Source organism: Lotus japonicus, chromosome 3 (assembly GCF_012489685.1).
Source record: "Lotus japonicus ecotype B-129 chromosome 3, LjGifu_v1.2".
In the NCBI taxonomy this organism is placed as follows: domain Eukaryota; kingdom Viridiplantae; phylum Streptophyta; class Magnoliopsida; order Fabales; family Fabaceae; genus Lotus; species Lotus japonicus.
Genome location: NC_080043.1, coordinates 15462988 through 15485127, shown reverse-complemented (window position 1 = coordinate 15485127; position 22140 = coordinate 15462988). Strand labels below are relative to the sequence as shown.

Below are 22140 nucleotides of genomic sequence, written 5' to 3'. Positions count from 1 at the left end.
CACAAGGGCAATACTTGGAAAAATATCAATTTATGCTCTCTTGAAAATATAAGTGGACAGATATATAGGAACATAATTTTTTCTTCAAAGTGGACAATTAATAAGAAATGGAGGTAGTATAATCCTATCCTATACTATATATTATTTTCGAAACTAAAAAGTGGCAACTCTGACAAGTGTCACCCCTCATTCTATGTCTTTCTTGATAAGTTTTATCTCTCATACTATAATTAGTAGGTATATGATGTCATATTCACATTTTTTAATTTTATAGTAATTTAAATATTAAATAATTTCATATCTTTGAAAATAATTAATGTATTAATATTGCATTTAGTAGTGATTAATGACATTAGAATAATTAACAAAAGTCAATTGTGACTTTTTCGAAAATAACTACTATATTAATTTGACATCTAATGATATTAGAATAATTAATAAAAGTCAATTGTGACTTTTCTATCATTAAGATGTATGCTGACAAAGTTATTTTTTAATAATTATGGTTATTTTTCATATAAAAAAATTAATTTAAAACGTTCAAAATCATATTATCAAATAGGGTTGTCCATCGGATGAGTACGGTCGGGTGAAAAAGACGAACCACTAGGCCTGCCACCGTTCGCTCAGAAGACTCGGGTTTTTCAGATTCGGTTTGTGCGGGCCACGTATACCGGGCTGAGAAGCCAAAAAAAAATTGTAGAAAAAATAAGAAGACTGAGATCAAGCAAATAATCCAGAAAAATTATATGGTCTGGGAAGTGAAGAGAGAGGTGAGTGGCGGCTAGGGTTAGGATGAAGTGAAGAAATGAGAGTTTTTATATGGTCTGGAGTCTGGACTGAAGGAGAAGCTTGGGCCTGGGCAGGTTTTTTTTTTTTCTTTTAAAGACCTGGTTCGGTCGGTTCGGTCAGGCTGGAGCTTGAACCAAAACCGACCGGTTGAACCCTAACGAACCTATAAACGCGAACCGGCCGAACCGAACCGACTCATTTTCTAAAAAAAACGTTGGATTGCTAGGGTTCGGTTCGGACCAGTGTGGACAGTATCAAATATGTCATAAAAAAAGTTGATATCAAATAGTTTTAACTGATTGATTTCAAAATTAACTCAAAAAAAATTGTATTTTATGTTTTCGTATATACATATGGAAGATTAATATGGTTTTGATAGATTGATTTAGAAATTAGAAGAAAAAAAGTAAATTAGAATGTAACTAAGATTAGAAAAAAAAAAAATATTTCAATAGGTGATGTACGTATTTAAAAAAGAAAAATGAGAGAAGAAATATGAAAAGATCTAACATGTGCCGACAAAGTACTCTTATTACATTCATGCATGACGTGAAATCAATACTAGTATATAGTATTTTTATTATTTATATGATTATTATATTAGATTTTAATTTTAATATCTTGGAATTATATTCTAATTGGCTATTTGAATGTTTAAATATGTTAATTTATATAAACATTTGAGTCTTTAAGGATATTTTGAGATAAAATTGCACCAATGTGAGGAATATCATAGGGACACAACATGGGGGTTATATTATGTCTATAGAATCCGATCACGAGTGACTAGATCACTTATAGTTTTTGCCGATAACTTTAGATGAATGCAATTTAGGAGAGTGTTATGCAAGCGGTGGGAGTAGTTTAGAGGGCAACAAACAATGTCCACATATATTTTATCTTGATTCCCTCAAAGTAAGAGGGCTACGTCCAATCATTGGTATCCACCAAGATTTCCGCTAATAAGTATCAATGACTTCGCCATACAAGTATTCTTTCTCCGTGCCTCTTTAGGCACAAACAAGTATTCTTATCCCATGCCTCTTCAAGCACAAACAAGTATTCTTTTCCATGCCTCTTCAGGAACAACCACATATTCTTTTACCATATCTCTTTAGAAACAAACAACCAAGTATTATTTTATTATACCTCTTCAGGCATAAACAAGTCACTCTCGGCCTTTCTCTGGAAGGCCTTGAACTTGTATATTTTCACTCTTGCTTTTTTTCTCTCACTCAAGCATAGATATTTTATCCATTTCAATTTAGCCTTGCGTCTTTTTTTTTTTCTCTTACTCTTTCAATCGAGGTCTTCAATCACATTATGATTTGGCTTGAGTAAAACCTCTACTTCAAAGAGCCACCTCGACTTGCTACATGTTTCACGTGTTAATGAGTTATTTTAGCATGTGTGAATCCATGTAGATATTGCACATCATGATCATTTGAGTATGCTCCCCCTCAATTTGTGTACGGTGAGCCTTTCACTTCCCTTCATTCATCTTCTCTTCTTCACTTTGCTTCACACATGATTATTCTCATAATGTCAAATTCTTTCTCGGAACATCTTTCTTTTTCATCTTACTTGCTTCTCTTCTTTCATGCTTTGCTCTCTTTCTATATATGTATATATATATATCACACTCATCATACTTTGATCTTTTTTCATTAATTAATTTATACTCAGTCTTCATATGATTGTTGCAAGACTTGAGTCATCATGAGTATTTGGCAGAAGATCTTCTTGTAGAAGTTAGAGAGTAGAAAATAAATGTTCTAACCACAAGTACTATGAGAACAGTTGTTCTGATCTGTGTCAGATGGATGAAGACTTATGAAAAACTTTCTACATGTCTTCATCGTCCAAGATAGTTGTGAGTTGTACTTTTGTTGCTTCTTTTCAGCTATGAGTGTTCAAACTTATGTTGACTCTAGAAGACTTCTTGACCGTTGAAACTAAGTGTCAGATGATACTTTTCTCCTTTTGGCATATACACATGCTTCATAGCTTTCTGATGACTTGATAACTTTTTACTTTTGATTATGATCATTGTACTATTGTCAAGCTGAGCAGATCACATGCGAACAAGATTAGATCATTGTTTTACTAGCTTCATAGCGAATTATTCATAGTTGTGGTTCACCTTGTGATAGACACCTTTTTCCTCGGTGTTCAGATTAGACGATGTATTCTTGAATTGTTGTAGCTCCTTCGGTGTTTGACGCTTCTTCCTTTGTATTGGTCCTTCTCATTCGTCATGTTGATCTTTAGTAGAACCAAAGCTTTGTCGTTTTTTCATCATTAAAACATTTCTTCTCCTTGAGAGAGTACTCATTTGAACCTTACATAATGACCTGGATCAAGTTCTAAAATCGCTCCACTTCCCAATCAAATAAGTTCTCCATCGTAAAGGAGTGGATCAGCTTTGTGCACCCGCCACAAAACTCCCAACATCGCCCTAGCTGACTGTTTTTTCCAATGACAAAGCAATGATCCGTGGGAACCTTGCTCATAAAGCGATTTTCCTCACCCATCAGTCTCTCCAAAACAAAATTCTATCGCCTTTACCAACAAAAAAATACAATTCATTTCGAAACAAACCAACCACCAAACTATCCTCCTTGAGAACATAAATGATTATATGAAAAGTATTGTGACATAAAATAATATTTATGTCTTTCTTTGAAGTGACATAAATTAATATTAATGTTAATTTTTATGTAATATATGAATAAGTCAATTTAACGGAATAATTTGTACATTAATTTTGCGCACTATAACCCAAAACTTACAATGTCAAAATGATTATTGAAATCTTGGTGTACATTATTGCAATTTGTAATCACTTGTTTATGGAATACTTGTAATAACAAATACTTAAAGACACAATTAATACTGCATGGGAAACACATTGTAGATCTATTTTTATTGGAATTCATTCAACCGATATTTTACAAACAACTTCAATGAATTACTATTAGAGGCTCGTGTTGATGCTTTATGCACTTTGTTGTTTACTTCTACTGTTGCAAATAAAATATTTTATTACAAACATAAATAAATTCATGAACGACAATAGCTTAAAAATATAATTGCAATCACAAGATAACCACATTTCCAAATCTGAAATACCCAAAAACTATTTAGGTTTAACGATAAAGTTATATCAACATAAAATAGAACGTAAACTTCAAGAGCTGAATCAATATTCTAAGTCTTTGACGATAACCTCGCATGATGAGCGCATATTTTAAATATATGGTCTTTTATATTAACCCGGTACTAGTCAGCCACGAACAATGTCGGGTTTCTTCGAGTTTACGGACGGGTTAGAGTCTATAAAATGACTCGATCAATATATAGGGTCAGGTAAGGGTCAACCAAAACCCGTCCTAACCCGTCTCTTATACACTCCTACCCCTACCCCTTTTAACCTAATCAGTAGGTATGGAAACACCTACTTCCTCCAAGTCGCACATCAGTATAGAATCCAAATGCTCTACAATACCAACATGCTTTTCGCAACCATCATGTAACATGTTACCATCAACGTCATTCTCCGGCGCGATTGCCACTAAAACTAGTGGATCCTCGTAAATGGCATCCTCGCAATCTACCATCCCCCACCACTTGCGCCCCGTCGTCCATCTCATTGGAAACCTGAGATAAGTTATTCTATTGAAAATAAGACACATTGCAAATCTGCAATCCACCTTGTCATGTGCGGTCCATATAATGAGGAGCTGTCCAGACATTAGCACCTAGAGGGGTCTAAGCTAATGTGCAATGACCATAACCCTTAACTAACTTACAAAGGCAATGATCTTGGAACAACTATAATATAACATTGTCTGCCAATAAGTTTTTCAGAATATCTTGTACATATACATAACAGAAAGAGAAGTTGTCCACCTGCAAGTGCAATAACATGGAACTCTCCTCAAAACCATAGTGAGCACAACCACATTTCTCCAATTCGCTCCTCTCTTAGATCCAAACCTCCAACACCATTTTAAAACTAAAGCCTTATTTCTCATCATAGAATTCCAAGGCCCAAACCTCCCAATTGTATCCCTTTACATATTTTCTCCCAAGAAATATGATCCTACGACTACTATCAACCTCCCCCAAAGAAAGGATCTCATAAATTTCTCCATTTCTCCCACACCCCAACTGGCTCCTTAAAAACCGACACGTAATATATATAGATAACACTTAGCACAAACTTTAGGAGAATGAACATCAAACTAGATGAGAGCAGCTTGAAGCTCCACATATTGAGCTTTTACCTCATATTTTCAATCTTGCAAGACATGAATGCATTAATTTGAAGAATATAATTAAATACATAGACACATTAACTTTTCAATAATTTTTAATGAATAAATATCATGATGTAACTGAAACGATTCTTACTATCACAAGAAGAGAGCACCAAATTTTGGCTATTTTAAACATTTACGAAGAGTGAATAATTTTTTTGAATTGTTTACTTAAGTTAAAACTAATGATTACAAGACTATACAAATTCTTAGAATTTTAACTAATGGGCATATACGTAGGTCCTCCTACTCAGTATTTTTTTTATAGACAAATGTTAGTTGTTAGAAATGTTAGTAAATTAATCCCTTATTCGGGTTCGAACCCGGGACCCTTCATCCTTCATCCCACTCAACCCTTATGTCTCTAGTTCTTACCACTTGAGCTATCATTCGGGGACCTCCTACTCCATCTACCCCACAACTAAGAGAACCTAAGCTACTACGACTACTTTAAACATTTACCCAACGTTTCAAAACTTTTATTTACATGCGATGGGAGATAATACTTCTATGAAATCACTTTTTACACTTCACCTTATCTAAAAAATACTTTTACCTTATCTGATACTATACGTTTCAATTTTTTTTTTTTTTTGAAAGTTTTGCATAAACATGTTACCTCTTTTTTCTTTTTTCTTTTTTGAAAACAATCGTTTGAAGACACTCACACGTCATCAGTATCAACTTATCAGATTCGTGCTATTGGTGATGCCTGATTTGTGCTATTGTTTTTTTTTTGGTAATTTGGAAATAAAAACAACATGAACAATCATCAAAAGGAAAAACTAGCCCTTCTCCAAAAGGTGGAGAACTTCAGAAGGAGGGGAGGACCAAGACTTCATCTCAACTTCCTTAAGCCCCAATTTAGCTAAAGAATTTACCGCATTATTAAACTCTCTAGAGACATGCTAATAAAAAACCTCTCAATTCTGCTGAACTAAGCTCCTAGCTTTAGTCAGATAAGCAACACAAGAATGAAGATTAAGAGAACCATGTAGAGTAAGACCATTAACAACATCCAGACAACTAAGTTCACAAACCAGCTCACGCATGCCCATATTTCAAGCAAAGGTGAGACCACAAATGACAGCTAACAATTATGCCGAGTAAACATCCCTTTGCCCTCAAAGCCAAAAAACCCTATCAGATTCATGCTATTGGGGTCGTGCCAAATAGGCAAATAACAATGCTCTTATTCACAAAGGTAGATGCATTTAGTGAAATTGATAAAAATATAAAATAGATGACCTATTTAAAGTAATAATAAAATAAAACCTAATTTTTTTTTTCAACTAATCAAATTTTCTCATTTTATACATAGGATGATCCAAAGAGAAGTTATACAATTTGAGATGAAAGCAAATGCCAATTCCAAACCACACAATTTGGCTAACTAAAGAGAATTGCTACATTGCTTTATAAAAATCCACATTTTATTTCTGCCAACACGAACTTGTTCATTTCCATGCTAATTAATTTGGGAATTCTAAAATCCTTAGAGGCAAATATTTGAAAAGTGCACCTAATAATTCCTTTTGAATCTAGGAGCACTAATCATAAGGGGAGTTCTCATTCATTCAATCTATTTGTGAATTGTCAAGCCCTTAATCATATTTTATTCTTTGAATCTGATTTCTACCCCCATTTTAAAGATACAGTTGCGTGGAAAAAAATCTATAATTTCAATTTCCCTATTATTAGATCATTATCAAATATTGGGCTATATATGTAATTAATTATGGATCATGGACTGTAATTTGTGATACCAAATTACATGTGATATTATAAGATAATATATGATTTCAGTTAATTGGGGTAATTATGTATTTGATAAGATTTGGTCTTTAATGTGTAGAGACATAAAGATATAATTTTGTTTTAGTGAGGATTTGAAACATAAATAAAAAATATAGATTATTATAATATAAATAGGGGCATGGTCCCCAAATCACAAGCGTTAAGTTTTCCCCTGACATCCCATTATCACAGAAAATAGAGAGAAACCCAAAGGACAAGCTTGGTGATTTGGAAGACCAACCCCTTCTTCAATCCTTCCGTCGCTTGTTATGGATTTATAAAAGGTTCTGCTCTACGGTAATTTGTTCCCATTGATTTGACATGATAGATCACACAGATCGTATAAGGTTTACTCTTACACCTATTTGAACCATTAAAACCTCAAAAGTATTTCGTTGAGAAAGCCATGTACACGTATCGCCCGTGTCAAAACCTTGATCTCATACACCAATACTCCCAATAATGATATGTTAACACCTCATTATTTATACACCTTATTTCCATCCATTTTTATTTCTTTCTCTTCCCTCTTATCATCTAGGCTTAATTCCACTTTGGGCCCCTGATCTTTCAAAAATGAGCGATCGGGGCCCCCCGTGTTTAAACATAGCGGTCAGGCACCCCAACGTTTCAAAAACGTGCGATTGGGGCCCTTCTGTTATGTTCCGTTAGTTTGACCAAACGGAGCAGTGATGTGGATTTTCTTTTTCATTTTAAGATTAAGCCTATCATCTATCACATCTCATACTTTCTCTCTCATATTTTTTCTTTTCTTTCTATCTCTCTCCTCCTTCCACCTCTTTCCACCATTTTTTGGTGTGAAAACAACATTATTCCCAATACTCCTACCCGTGTGCTAAAAAATTTTCTTTAACGTGGTCTTTTTATCACCCTCCCTCTTCCAAGCCTCTTGCATTTTTTTTTTGGACAAAAGCCTCTTTCATCGAGAATAACATCTTATTGGAATTCCTAACAGGCCTTTATAGTTTATATCCCTTACTTATTGGACTACTTAGCACTTAAGCATTACCAAGCCCATAGAGCAAACCCAAAGAAAAGAACCACGAGTCCAATATCCACATGAAACCAAGTGGGGGTAAGGAATTACAGATGAAATTTGAGGTCAGAATCTCTCAAGGAATACAAAACCAAAACTCCCCGTTTCAGTTGCGTGCCTGATTCAATGTGTCCCAGGTCAGGCCCGTGTAGCACACTTTACACATTATAACATCATATCCATAGATAAATCTCAAACCTCACTCACACCATACTAAGCGTTACTACTATTTCTTCATTCCAACCCCAACTCCAAAACCAAAACCCCCCAAAAGCCAAAAACTTAAAATAATTTCCCAAACCACAAAAGGAAAAAAAAACCCTAATTGGTTGTATTTATTTTCTCAAAATAATTATTTATTTTATTTTATGTATGTATGTATATATATTGGAAAATAAATATAATTAAGGGATTGGATTTGAAGAGGTGTTGTTGTGAGAGAAGAGGAGGCAAGAGAGGAAGCAGTTGTTTATGGTTAAACCATCATCATATATTTTTTTGTTTCTCATATCACTCACATATCATATGGAAAACAACCAAAACCACAACCCACACCCAAACCTAGACAACCACCACCACCCTTGGGGCACGAAGGAAGACCTCTTGCTAGCCTTCGCCGTCGAACGCCATGGCTTCAACGACTGGGACAACGTCGCCATGGAGCTCCAGTCCCGCATCAACCGCCGCCTCTTCACCGCACACCACTGCCAGGAGCGGTTTCACGATCTCGACCGCCGATTCGGTGACCAATGCAACGGCGCCGCCGCCTCCGATCACGTCGTCCCCTGGCGTGAAGAAGTGCGGAAGCTCCGCTGCGCCGAGCTCCGGCGTGATGTCCAGCGCCACGACGTCAACATTCAGTAAATCTCTCTCTCTCTCTCACACACACACACCTCGAATTTTTTTGAATTATTTAATTTTTGTTTAATTTTATTTAGGTTTTATAGATCTATTTTTTTTTTTTTTGAAAATTTTCAGATCGTGGGAGAAAGAGGTGAAGAGGTTACAGGAATTGAAAGAGAAGGAGAAGAACGCGAAGGAGGATGAAAAACCAGATCCGGCGGTTTCCGGCGAGAAGCGGCTGCCGGTAAACGACAAAGGCGGAGAACAAGAAGTGGCTGGACCGGTGAATTCCGAACCGGAGGATAAGCTGCTACCAACAGCGGGTGAGGAATCGGACCGGGAGAACCAGTCGGTTAACGAGTCCAACTCGACCGATTCGAGGTTTGAGGTGGCGAAAACCGGGGAAGGTGACGTGAAATTAGGACCTGGACCGGCTCCGGTTCAATCCGGTCCAAACGAACCGGATCCGGTTACGCGGAAGAGAAAACCGGTTGGGGAAGAATCGAATAACGGAAGCTATGATACCGAGGCTAAGGTTCCGACGTGTGAGTCGGTGCCTCCGAGTGAGGAGAGGAAGGCGGCGGCGGAGGAGGGATCGTCGGAGTTGAATGACTCGGTGGCGGCTCACTCGGGAGATGGAGGAGGGACGAGGGAGAGCAGCGATGTGCAGAGCTCGGCGAGCTTGACGAGGAGGAGGAAGACGCAGCGGCGGAAGGAGGTTTCCGGCGGCGGCGAGGTGGCGATGGTGAAATCTGAGCCGTTGGTTGGCGTGTGGGAGCTGATCAAAGGACATGAGAACATTTCATTGTTCGAGCGCCGTCTTGAAAACCAGGTATTCCATCCTACTCCCTTTTGCGTGGGCAAAATCGGTATTTTACGTTTTTCAAAAATTTGAACAAAAACAATTCATCTTTTATTTTTTTTTTATAATTTTATTTTTAAACGATATAATTTTCTTTGAATCTAAAAAACTTACACCTTATCGATAGTCGCATATGTTAAAAGTGTCCGTTTAAACTCATAAGTTAAACTCATAAGTCGAGAGTTCATTTTATAAAAGCCACATTCTTAGTAAGATTTTTAACCTTTATCGCACTAAGTTGAAATAGCAATCCCAATTTAACTAGCGAAATAAAAAAAATTACATGCATGCGCTCTTATTTGAAATAATTTTTGAAAAATAATAAAACATTAAGATTTGAATAAGAGTAGAATAGGATACGATTTTAAATCATGACTGTCCAACCAATGGGGACCACTATAGAAGTAGATTGGTTTCTTATGGGCACAAAGTTTGTGAATAAAAAACAATGACCAAATAAAAAAGGAAAAGTAAAAACTTGATAAATAGATCAAGTTTATTTAAGAAAAAACACTACATGCCCATTTCAATTTCAAGATCACTAAGAGGAGTTCTAGATATGATATACTTTCCTACAACTGAAAGTGGTAGTTTCCTCATCCTTATCTTGAAAGGTAGATATCATTAACTATCTCAAAAGATGAGATTTTTTTTGAAAGTGTCAAACTATGAGATTAATTACATTATATATGGATAATTAATTTCATAAATCTCTTTGATCATAAACATAAATGCTATATTTCCTTCTTAAATATTCAACCTATTGTGTCTGGCAGATATGGTCTGTCTCGATTTGAAACATGCAGAATTATTTCTAATTATTCTACGCCTAGAAAAGATGAATTCTAAAGGACCCATTTACGCAATTTTTTTCCCTTTAGAGGAAAAATCTTTTTTTTGGTGTCATAGGAATATTAATATTACTTTATATTTCCCTAATTTTTGGAAACAAACATAAAAAAAAGTATGGTTTAGCTTAGCACGTGAGTTTTTCCAGCCCAGCATTGGGTGCTTCTCCATGCAACGTGCGTGGAAATACGATTTCAGGTCGAATTTGTATCAAGCCCATGAGTTGGTTTAGTTTTGGGCTACGTCCAAATTCATTGCACCAAGCTTTTTCTTATTGACCCAAAAGTAGGGGAAGAAAAAAATTGGTTGACATTTGACACCTCATTAAGACTTCAATCCCACTTCCAACTAGGGATAAAGGAATAGAAAGGAAAAAGAATTAAGTTATCTTCACACGATAAGAGAAAGATGGGAAGAAAAGAAGAGAAAATAAAAGATTTGATAGGGTGATATGATTGAAAGAAAAGAAAGTAATAGAGAGGAAGTGAATGTGGAAATGAGGTGTGAGGTGTGAATAAATTATAGCTGGTGATAGGGAACAAAAGTATGTGAAAATGAGATAAAAGGGAAATAAAAGTGTGAATGAATTAATTCGAGAAAAAAGAAAGATAAGGAGATAAAATTTGATATATGAGGAAAAAGAGAAATGAGAATGAATTAAAAAAATACTATTGACCGAAAATAAATTATTATTATATACAGATTAATTATTCCATTTTTTACGCCCATCCTTCACGGCTGTGACGTGTTTGGTCACAGGTCGTTTTCATCCAACTGTGTCCCTCTGAATCTTAAAGTTGAATAGTTATTATTATTTAATTTCAAAAAAAGAATAGTTATTGTTTGGGTTATTATACATCACCCTTACTTTGTTTTTTCATCTTAAATAGATTTTACTCTTAAAATTATAACATATATATATGACTATTATTATTCGAAGTTTAAAATAAATGATAATATTCTCTATGATTTTTATATTTTTAAAATATTAAAAAGTTTTCTATTTTATAAAATTATTGATCTTTTTCTTATGTAAAGTAGCAAAATAATCTTTCAATATTTCATTTCTCATACAAATCCATCTCCTTCTCTTTGAGATGAAATGGAGGTGGAGTTGGAGGTGGAATAGGTGTTTAACTTTTTTTTTTCTTTTTCATTGTCCAATTGAATGTTTGGTTACGAGGTGAATTTCATAATTCATTAATACTTATTTCTTTTTTATTTCATTTTCATTCATTTTCTCATATCTCTATATTCTTTTTCTATCCCATATTTATCATGTATATTATTTCTTATTTTATTCTTTTTCAAAATGATTTGTGGACATTTGCGGTCAAACACCTTAAGTGACAAAGGGAAATTAAAGAAAGAAATAGGAGATGTGATTTGGTGTCTTTTAAATTTCTATATTATTTATATGTATACGTATATTGATTGTTTTAAAAATGAAATTTAGACGGTAGTGGAATAACATGTAGGCCCTATCTTTTTTGTGCTCTTCGATGCTTACTTTGCTCGTCCTTTCTCGTTAAAACAACAAAAAGCGAGGTCTTATTCTTAGATATGCACCTTTTGACATGGTTGTGTACTTGTGTTCGAAGAATTTGTATGATTCATTTTATAAATGATTTCCTCCAAAACAATTATTGTTTTAATGTTGTTTTAAAAATTTAAGAATTTATGTACCTTCATTTAATATTTTATTTCTCACTCAATATTTCTAATTTTCACCTATCACAATTCTTACAAATTACTTAACAGCTCTTAAATCATGTGAATCTTAAAAAATAATCGTTTAAGAATAGAGGGAGTAATTACAAAATATAATCTTGTTAATTGTGTACTTTGTAGTTCGTTTATTTTATTCTAAGAATATCTCAGATGCTGAAATTCAATGTATTGAATAGATTCATATCGACGGTGTTTGTTTTATGTTTGAAGAAATCTAAATTTGGTAACACCCCATGATTTTTCAGGATAAAAAGCTGCTTGCTTTAATATCATCTAAAAATATAAGAAAAATTTATATGAATTTGTTATAATTTTAAATTGATATAATTTATAAAAACTGTAAATGTTTAAATGGAGAGAGATGGTCCATAATGACAGCTCAAATGGTAAAGGCTGGTGGACATATGGATTGAGGAGGAGGAGATCCAGGGATTAACTTTGGAGGATTGTAGTTTATCTTTTTGATGTAACAAAAAGTTAATGAGAGATAAAAATAAATTTGGTTAGGAAATCAGTTTTTACACATTCACATGCGATTTTTCTTGTATCTTATTTCCAATATATTTTTATTTTTTCTTATATCTCTTCTTTTTGTGTCAAATTACTTGTCAAGTTACTTGTTAATATTACTTCACTCGATTATCTTCTTTTCTCACTCTTGTTGTTTACACCAATTGGGGTCTACCTTTGACTAATAGATTTGGCTTGGTGTTTTGTGACAGGAGGACTCGGATAGGTACAAAGAAACGGTGAGACAGCATGTAGACTTGGAAACCATACAACTGAGACTTCAAAAGGGTTCCTATTCCTCGTGCACCAGCGCATTCTTTCGGGACCTTCTCCTTCTCTTCACCAACGCCACCGTGTTCTTCCCTGAAGGCTCCACTGAATCGCGGGCGGCGCAGCAGCTGCACCACATTGTCATCTCTGAGATGAGAAGCCATGGCCAGTCGCAATCCGACCCTTCACCCCAGAAGAGTGATTCACTCCCTCCAAACGCACCACCGGCCAAACCAGATTCTCTCCTCTCCAAGCACCAAGCTTCTGCTCCTATTTTAGTTTGCCGCAAGCGAAGTTCAATCTCAGCCAAAGCTTCCCCAGCAACCTCTGGCCAGAAGAGTGACACCCAAACCATCGCCAATGACAAGAAGGAAAAGCCACCTTCTGATGCAAAACCACCCTTAAAACCTTCTAATTCCGAGACAGACGAGGAGGAGGCTCCCAAGACCAAGGAAAAGCCCGTCACCACCGGAGCGAGAAGCCTGAGGAGAAGCAACAAGAATCTCAACACCAACACTAGCAATAAGAAACCTTCTTCTAACTCCACCACTAAAGGAGGGTCCTCGACGAGCAAGTCTACCGAGACCTTGAAATTGGAGAAGAGCAAAGCAGAGCCGGTGCCTGAAAAGAAGAGGAACGCTGCCGCTGATTTCCTGAAACGTATTAAGCGAAACACTTCAGTGGAGGCGCTGAAGAGTGGTGCAGCAGCAGGAGGAGGAAGTAACAGCAGCAGCAAGGGTGGTGGTGGAGGTGTGAAAGAGCAGAAGAAACCGGTGAATAGTGCAAAGGGGGATAAAGGAAAAGAAAAGGCTTCAAGGAATAACAATGAAGGAGGGCCAGGGTCAGGAGATAAAAGGAGTAAGAATACTGCTGAGAACTCGAAGAGGAGTGTTGGGAGACCTCCAAAGAAGGCAGCTGAGACCACTCCTGTTAGTGCAAAGCGTGGGAGAGAAAGTGGTGCTAGTGGGGGGAAAGATAAGCGACCCAAGAAACGTTCTAAGAAATGATTTTAAGTTTCTTAGGTTAGTATTTTTTGTTTGTTTCTGTACATTATATTGCTAAAGCATGGGTTTCTTTATTTATTTTATACTGCTAAATTATTGATCAGCTGTTGTAGCCCGTAGTCATCATTCCCTGGTACATGTAACATTGTTTTTATTTTGGGCTTAAAACTTGTAACATCATTGTTGTCCTTTTGCGGACTGCTTTTCTTGATTTTGTTTTAATAGGAAAGGAAAGCTTGCGTTTATGCTCCTCGTCCTTGTTTACGTGCCGTTTTCTCTCTTACCTAATATTTTTTTATACTCTGAGGGGATATTTAGTTGTTTATATTAAAATATTGTTGCGATTTGTTTTCATATTAGGATTAGATTAGGATAATATCAGTTAATTGGTTTTCATATTGTTGCAATAGTTAAAGTGGGTATAGTTTTTATGTTCGAGTAAAAAAGAGGTTGGCGTAGGAAAGTCCCTAAGAGGGGAAGGAAAAAACATGAGTTTTAGGTTGTTGATTCTGGGTCTGATAGGGTGGATCTTGAGGGTATGCTGTCCTCTCAGTCTTAGGATTGTGTTTATGAGCGTGCACGTGAGGTGTGGACGGCTGGAAAAGTGTTGGGTCTTGTTTGAGAAGTTTCTGATGAAGAGGCTATTCAGGGGTGTGTGCAGCATCTCAAACGCACCCACTCTAATAAGTATGAGTCTTAGTTCTTTGTGATTTAGGCTGTTTTCCTTTCATCTTATTTGTTTTGGTGTTGTTTTTAGGGATTTTTTTAATTGATATATTATGGTTAGGTTTGGGTTGTTCATGTTTTATTGTATTGGGCATTTATGTTGTCTCGAGTGAACCAAAGACAATTCTCGGGAATGTTGTACTTTTTTTTTCCATTTTTATCTCAATAGGTTTTTCTGAAGAAAGTTTTAACGAGGTATGTTCCCTGGGTATGGCCTCGGGTGTGTCTGGCACTGCGTATGATAGGGTGGATCCTGAGGGTATGTTGTCTTCTCAGTCTCAGGATTGTGTTTATGAGAGTGCACGTGAGATGTGGACGGTTGGAAAAGAGTTGGGTCTTGTTTGCAAAGTTTCTGATAAGGAGATTATTGAGGGGTGTGTGCAGCATCTCAAACGCACCCACCCTAATAAGTACAGGTCTTAGTTCTTTGTGATTTGAGTTGTTTTTCTTTCACCTTATTTGTTTCGGTGTTGTTTTTAGGGCTTTTTTTTTAATTTATATATTGTGGTTAGATTTAGGTTGTTCATGTTTTATTGTATTGGGTATTTATGTTGTGTCGAGTGAATCAAAGGCAATTCTCGGAAATGTTGTACTTTTTTTCTTCACTAGGTTTTTATCTCAATGAGTTTTTCCTAGGAAGGTTTTAACGAGGTATGTTCCCTGGGTGTGCCCTTTGGGGTGGTTTAAATTGGTGGGGTTTTGTTGATCTGTCATATTTTTTTTTTGTATCTAGGTACCAGTAGGATTTGAACCCAAGACTTAGGAAATTTTAATTCATCAAATACCATTTAGGCTATCTATACCAATTGATTTGTCCTAATTGTGAGAGGGTTGTTCTCATGAAATTTATCTATTTAATAATATATATCTTTTGTTGTAAAAAAATAGTTTGAATTACAATACATATCTAACATTGTTTATGCATCTAAGTTAGGAGCGCGCTCTCCAGGAGTGGATTTCAGTTTCTTGGATAAACCTCCATGGGAGGTTGAGACCCTTGTCATGAGGGATTTAGTGTTAGCTCGTTAGTTTGTTTTTTCTGCTAGTTTTTCGATGTATCAAAAAAACATTGTTTATGCATCATAACACATAACTTAATAAAAATTTAATTTTGAATCACAAATATTGAGATTTTGGAATTTAATATAGACTGAGTCGGGAAGAATGATGGATTGTAATTGTAAACCAATTTGGGGAAATGGTCACATAATATCCTACAACATGAGGAAAAAAAGATTATGTTAGAAATGTGTACAAATTTAATAAATCAAATAACTGAAAATCAATCTTAATAATTTCATTACCTATAAAATGATTAGCCCGCTTTTTTATATGTTTTCAAAGACTTCAGTATACACGGCGTTTTTTGTGCCAGTTTAAATTGAACCATCTTCATCCCAAATCAAGATCTTTAAACCAAAGCGAGCCCTTACTCTTGACAAAGCAACATAGAGTTGCCCATGAGTAAAAACAAGTTTAGGCAAAAACAATCCAACATGAGATAGTAATTGTCCTTGACTCTTGTTAATTATCATTGCAAAGCTTAAAGAAGTTGAGAACTGTCTTGTTTGAAACTTGAATGACAATCCTGAGTCTGAAGGGATTAACTTCATTCTTAGAATTAAAACTCTTACCCAAATTTGTGACTACTAACCTTGTTCCATTACATAACCCACCAGATTGATCTATGTTATAATTGGAACGTCAACCTTAAGAATAAGCTTGTGATTAGGGATTCGTGAACATTTGATGTCATTTAGAAACTCAGTTGTAAACCATTCTCCATCTATATCTGAATCTAAATCTGATCTGCAAGTTGAATCAAATCTCAAGTACTCTTTCTTAGTACCAAGAATTGTGGACAACAGAAAATTATTGATGTTTTCAACACTTTCCAATGTTGGTGCCAATACAGTTCTTCCCTCGAATATTTGAAGTTTTCTTTGATCAGATGCTCAACTATATTTGGATATGTAAAGTCATTTAAACTTTATAATGGAGAATCAGAATTGGTTATCAAAAGATCTTATGGTATGTCTATGTCGGATAATGCATCGCCACTAAAATTGATTTTACCATCTCTAGCATTTAAAATCCAACCTGCAAACTTTATAGTTTCTTCTGCATCACCATTGGATGTAGAATTCATTAATCTCGGGATTTTTGTAAGCCTTAGAACTTTGCAATACTTCCACAAGTATGGTGAGTTAATTGCAAAACCCAAAATGTCACTACGACCCCCCTTTTGAATGACAGGAATATTTTGTCTAAAGTCACCATCAAGAACCACAACCTTGCCTCCAAAGGGTATATAAGAATCAGTAGATATATTAAGCTTCATTATGTCATTTAGTGTCTTGTCTAAAGCTTCAAAGTAATACTTATTAAGCATTGGAGCTTCATCTCATATAATAAGTCTGTTTTTCTGCAATAACTTAGCTTTTTGTGATCCTTGTTAAATGTTGCTAGTTGAACAATCATTGATTGATATAGGAATTGAAAATCTTGAATGTAAAGTTCTTCCTCTAGGCAACAATAGTGAGGCTATACCACTTGAAGTCACATTTAATACAATAAGACCTTTTGACCCTAATACAACGGACAAAGTTTTCCATATAAATTTTTTCCTAGTACCACCTATATAAGAAGTAAAAACCAACTGTATGCGAAGTAACATCCTTATAGATCTCCTAGAAAACATTCATTTGTTCTACTGTCAAGGAGGTCAATGATTGTACATAAAGATCATTCATCTCATATGAATTATAATTCATCTCATCTGCAATATACTTATTTTTAAACTGCAAGTTTCCACATACATCTGGTTAAGGTATACATGAGAATTTCTTAAGTGATCTACCATTCAAATGTAGCAGTTTCGCAATCTTAATTAAGCAAAGATTTTTGAGATTGTCATCAATAAGAAAATCTGTAAAAAATACATGACAAATAAGATGAATGTTTGCATTTCATTATTAATTGGATATTTATGATATATAAATATAGCTATAGCTAATAAAACAATACTTGGCATGTTCAGAGATCTTCTTTTGTCATAAAAAGTTTCATCAAGGAGAATCTTCCATGTTTTGTCCTACTCTATTTCAGGCTTGCTCATCGTGTTTGTAATAAGAAGCATTACAATGAGTTTTCTTAATTGAATCCTGATCCCCAATCGCTTGATTCAATAATGGCATCACATGAAATGACATACCTGCAATCATAATATTGTTTGATTTCATCACGCAAATGGGTCTTGTCTTGTTAGAGTCATCTTCCGTATTGGTAAAGTGAACACTAACCCTATCACGACCTTTTGCTAACATAGTTAAATAAGTACTTGATGGAGTCAAATTTGTTACAATACTCCACATTTCATATCTCTGATAACGCATGAATAATTGAGGATTGTAAGGCACAACAAAACCATTTTTTTAGCCACTCTTTTTCTTGTACACAAGATATGCATCGTCATCAATGGTTGTAGACTGTTGATATTTCTTTGGGAAATACTTAGAGCACTTGTCATCACTCATGCAAAGGTGAATTTATCCCAGGAACACCACATGGGCCATGAACCATAAATTTGGACACTGCTTTACTTAGTTGGAGATACAATATTGGATCTAGAAGATCAGCAAATATGCTTGTTGATGTGATCGCACGTATATGGTGTTATGTACCTTCTTCAACCACACCAATATGTGAGGCATGAGGGAGTCATATTTTTTAAAACTCAATTGTATAAATTGTGCAGACCAAATTACATTATATTTATTTTTACAAAGCGTTAAAAAACTCAATGAATGACATTAAAAAAAGAGATTGATAACTACATACCTGCTTCAATTTCTCCAAACACTTTTTTTCAAATCAGACTTAAATTATAAAGTTTTATTTTAAATACTCAACAATATATGTCAAGATACTCGTCTGAATGTAGATTACTTGGATGGACAAATATAGTAATCTCCTTACATGCAGAGTTGCAAGTACATGTGATTAGAGTTTTGGGTAACCGATTTTTTTACAAACAACCATGATATCCTGACAATTGTTGAACATGTATCGCATACCACCAGTGAAAGATGAAGGAAAATGATTTGCATGCCAATTGAACTTGGATATGTCTCTCCTCTGCTTATAGCTTCCTCGACTCCATTTATAAAATCTTCTCTACTAAAATTCTGATTATGCCTAATGAATGAAAGCCTTTGAGCTTCAATCATTGTAAATGTGCCCACTAAGAACTGGTGGAACAATATTTTTATCAAGAATAATGTTGTCATATTCAGTCTTTTTATCTTGAATTATGTATGGAATAAATTCTCTTAATGTAACTTTTAGTCTTTTGATATCTTCCTTGCCCATGTACTCATTGCTGTAAAAATTTCCTCATGATAACCATCACCATCCTAAGAAAAGGTCAGCGGGTATTGTAGATAGATTAAAGCAGGATGAGTCTCATGTATTCTCATAATAATTACTTCCCTTGTTTTTGTAACAATATCTCCACTATATTCCTCACTATTTAAATAACCTAAAATTAAAGCTGCAACCTTATCACATATTGGTAAATTTTAAGTTCTTAAGTCTTTCCCTCTGCCTTCTAAAGAGCCTCAATGATAACACCAGCCTATCATTAGCTTGCAGGAAATCTCAAACACGTTGAAATGATTTATCTAATTCATTGTGTATGTCGACCATTTTCCTTAAGTCTTCAACAATCAAAATATATATCTAATGTTTCACCTTTTTCACCTTTACTCCATTGTATACAAGATAAAATTATTTAAATACTGATTACTTTAATGAGGCTTTTTATAACTTAATATAAATGTTGTCAATTATTAGTTAATATTACCTTCTAATCTTAAGATTAAAAAACATTTCTACAGATATGTAATACTTTTGCCATATACATTATTATTCGCATTTTCAGAATTGCAAAAAAAAAAATGTGGCAGGAAATTGGTTTGGATGAGACCTAACTTTGTTCATCGTTTCCATAGAAGCACTTGTATATTCCAATGGAAGATACTCAATGGCCGCAAACTTGATTTAATAATTAAGCTAACTGTTTTATTGAATGGCTATGGTTAGAATTCCAACTTATTAATAAGTGGGCTTTTAGTTTCATTGCTGGTAACAATGAACAATCTTAACATGCTAAAAGCAATTCACATGTAAGATTTTTTTTTCCGGTTTCTTCATCCTAACCAAATTCATTTGACCTTGTTAGATTTTCATGAACGTCTTGTATGAGCGCTCCTAAGTAACAATTTTTTTTGTTTTGACCAAGGTATGCCCACAAGAAGACTATTTAAAAGCAAACATGATATTGTTTTAAAGTTTTTCTTTATCTAATTTCTTTGGTCCTTAGGCTTCAAAATTTTGAATTATGTAATGCCTTGCTTCAGATTGAAATAATGATTTAAGTACTTGAATGAAAAGACTGCCACAGTTTTATACCCCTTTTGATTAGTTCAATAATGTGTATTAACAAAATACATGGAATATATCTTGGGATTTAATTGGAATTGCAACAGTGCAACAAGATTTCTAGATTATGAATTTAATATTGGATGCATATATCTTGGATTGGTGGCTATCCTGCTCTTGTATCAGCTTTTCACTGATATAGTCTTTTAATCAACTGGTAGATGGTATAAACATTATAGTTTTCCTCGATTTGGTGTATTTAGATATATCTTAAGATAATCAACTCTTCCCAACTTACTTTGTAAGAATCAATGCACCCTTGTGTTTCCATCAATTTAATTTTGGCTTTCCAAAAAAAGCTTTGACAAATTGTTCCCAGTTTCTACACCATTTAAACTTTCCTCTTTCATCTTATGAACATTCACCCATAATATCTAAGTATTGTAACAGATGATAGATTTTTTTTAAATAATTGATCACACAAGATACTCCAAGCTATAATAATAGACATGCTCATAGATTAGCCACAATATATTGGTTTGAACATAAAAACTTGAGGGTTCCTTACATACAACAGTTAAATTGAGTAGTCCTACACAATACTATGAAAATATACTTAAACAATAATTAAACTAAACACGAAGACTTGAAACATAAAATGATACAAACCAATTACATACTATGTTAGCTCATAAAAGATCCCTAAAGATATAACAACATTCACCCCGTTCAAAGCTTTCAACATGAACCCTCATAAAATTGCCTCAGTTACACAAGGCGGTGAGTGAGCTCCACCCCAATGACCTTGAAACCACCAGATGCAAACCTTAGTGACTAGTGAGAGTATCACTGATTTTGCAATAACACGACACCTAACATCTTCGTTACTCAAGCCTCTATGTGTCCATAGTCCAGTCCAACCTGACGAACATGGCCACGAATACATTTTGGGAGAGTCTGTTACATATAGAACACAAAAAATACTACGAAGCTCAAACTAAAATCTAAGTAATTTTACCAACTGATGTCCAAATGCTTGGTGGTGAGACATTATAACCTGCCAATAGTGGCTGGAAAGGCCAGGGTGAGGACCACATATCAAAGTAACATAGGTGGAAGCGTCACTTGACCAGGATGAGGACGAAGTGACAAAGGTGGAGAGATGAGACGACGAACAACTTCTATATAACTAACTTCTTGCTTATTTGCATGGTAGATGAGAATGTCGAACTTGGAGGACCCTAAATATTTAAACACAATCCTGTGGAGATCCACAGACCCATAATACGTGGTAACAAGTAAGAAAGTTTTTTGCTTTCTTTCTTTTTTGTGGTTTGGGGTTGCGAGTAAATTGAAAAGGTGTTACATGCAAAACTCAATACTCAATGTTAATGTTGGTCAAATCTTATTACATCACCACTATTTACTTTATTCAATAGCTTACTTTCTCATTCTTATTTCGGGGTTGTCTAAATGACTCATGGTAAAATTTGGGTTAAATAACCCATGATCTAGGTGGACCAATCACATTTAAGATAAATTGGTTGAATTTTCTATATTTTATTAATTGATTTATTTAGAGTCAAATATGTTTTTGATCCCTAACTTATACAAATAATCTAAAATGGTACCTAAAAAAAGCGCAAAGGTTTTAGGCCTTTGAATTATTTTTCACATCTATTTTGATCCCTCAAAATTTTCTTCCCTTAAATTTAGTCCTCCTCCCCACACAATTATTTCAAAACCTAAAAATTCACCTTGAAATCATTGTCCAGCTTATGCAACCATGGGGTTATCAAAGAACGCAGCCATGGGTAACTTAACTATCTTATGCAACCCTTCGTGAATTCACCTTTTTATGTTTCATAAATTCATGTTTTGTACATCTGTATGAAATTGATGTGGTAATATTGTCTTTGCTAAGTACAAACGAGG

General features: G+C 34.8%; 1 protein-coding gene across 1 annotated transcript; it reads left to right on the top strand.

Moving 5' to 3' along the window:
• The first annotated feature begins 8150 nt into the window (after positions 1–8150).
• LOC130746414 (sister chromatid cohesion protein PDS5 homolog C-like) lies at positions 8151–14282 on the top strand. The gene is made up of 3 exons (XM_057599031.1): positions 8151–8828; positions 8947–9643; positions 12976–14282. The coding sequence occupies exons 1-3, from the start codon at positions 8440–8442 to the stop codon at positions 14038–14040; spliced, it is 2151 nt and encodes a 716-aa protein (XP_057455014.1). The 5' UTR covers positions 8151–8439; the 3' UTR covers positions 14041–14282.
• The last annotated feature ends 7858 nt before the right edge of the window (positions 14283–22140 follow it).

Coding starts and splice junctions, on each gene's coding strand:
- LOC130746414 (XM_057599031.1), top strand. CDS start 8,440: ATGGTTAAACCATCATCATATATTTTTTTGTTTCTCATATCACTCACA. Junction 8,829..8,946: donor CGCCACGACGTCAACATTCA/GTAAATCTCTCT, acceptor GAAAATTTTCAG/ATCGTGGGAGAAAGAGGTGA. Junction 9,644..12,975: donor AGCGCCGTCTTGAAAACCAG/GTATTCCATCCT, acceptor GTTTTGTGACAG/GAGGACTCGGATAGGTACAA.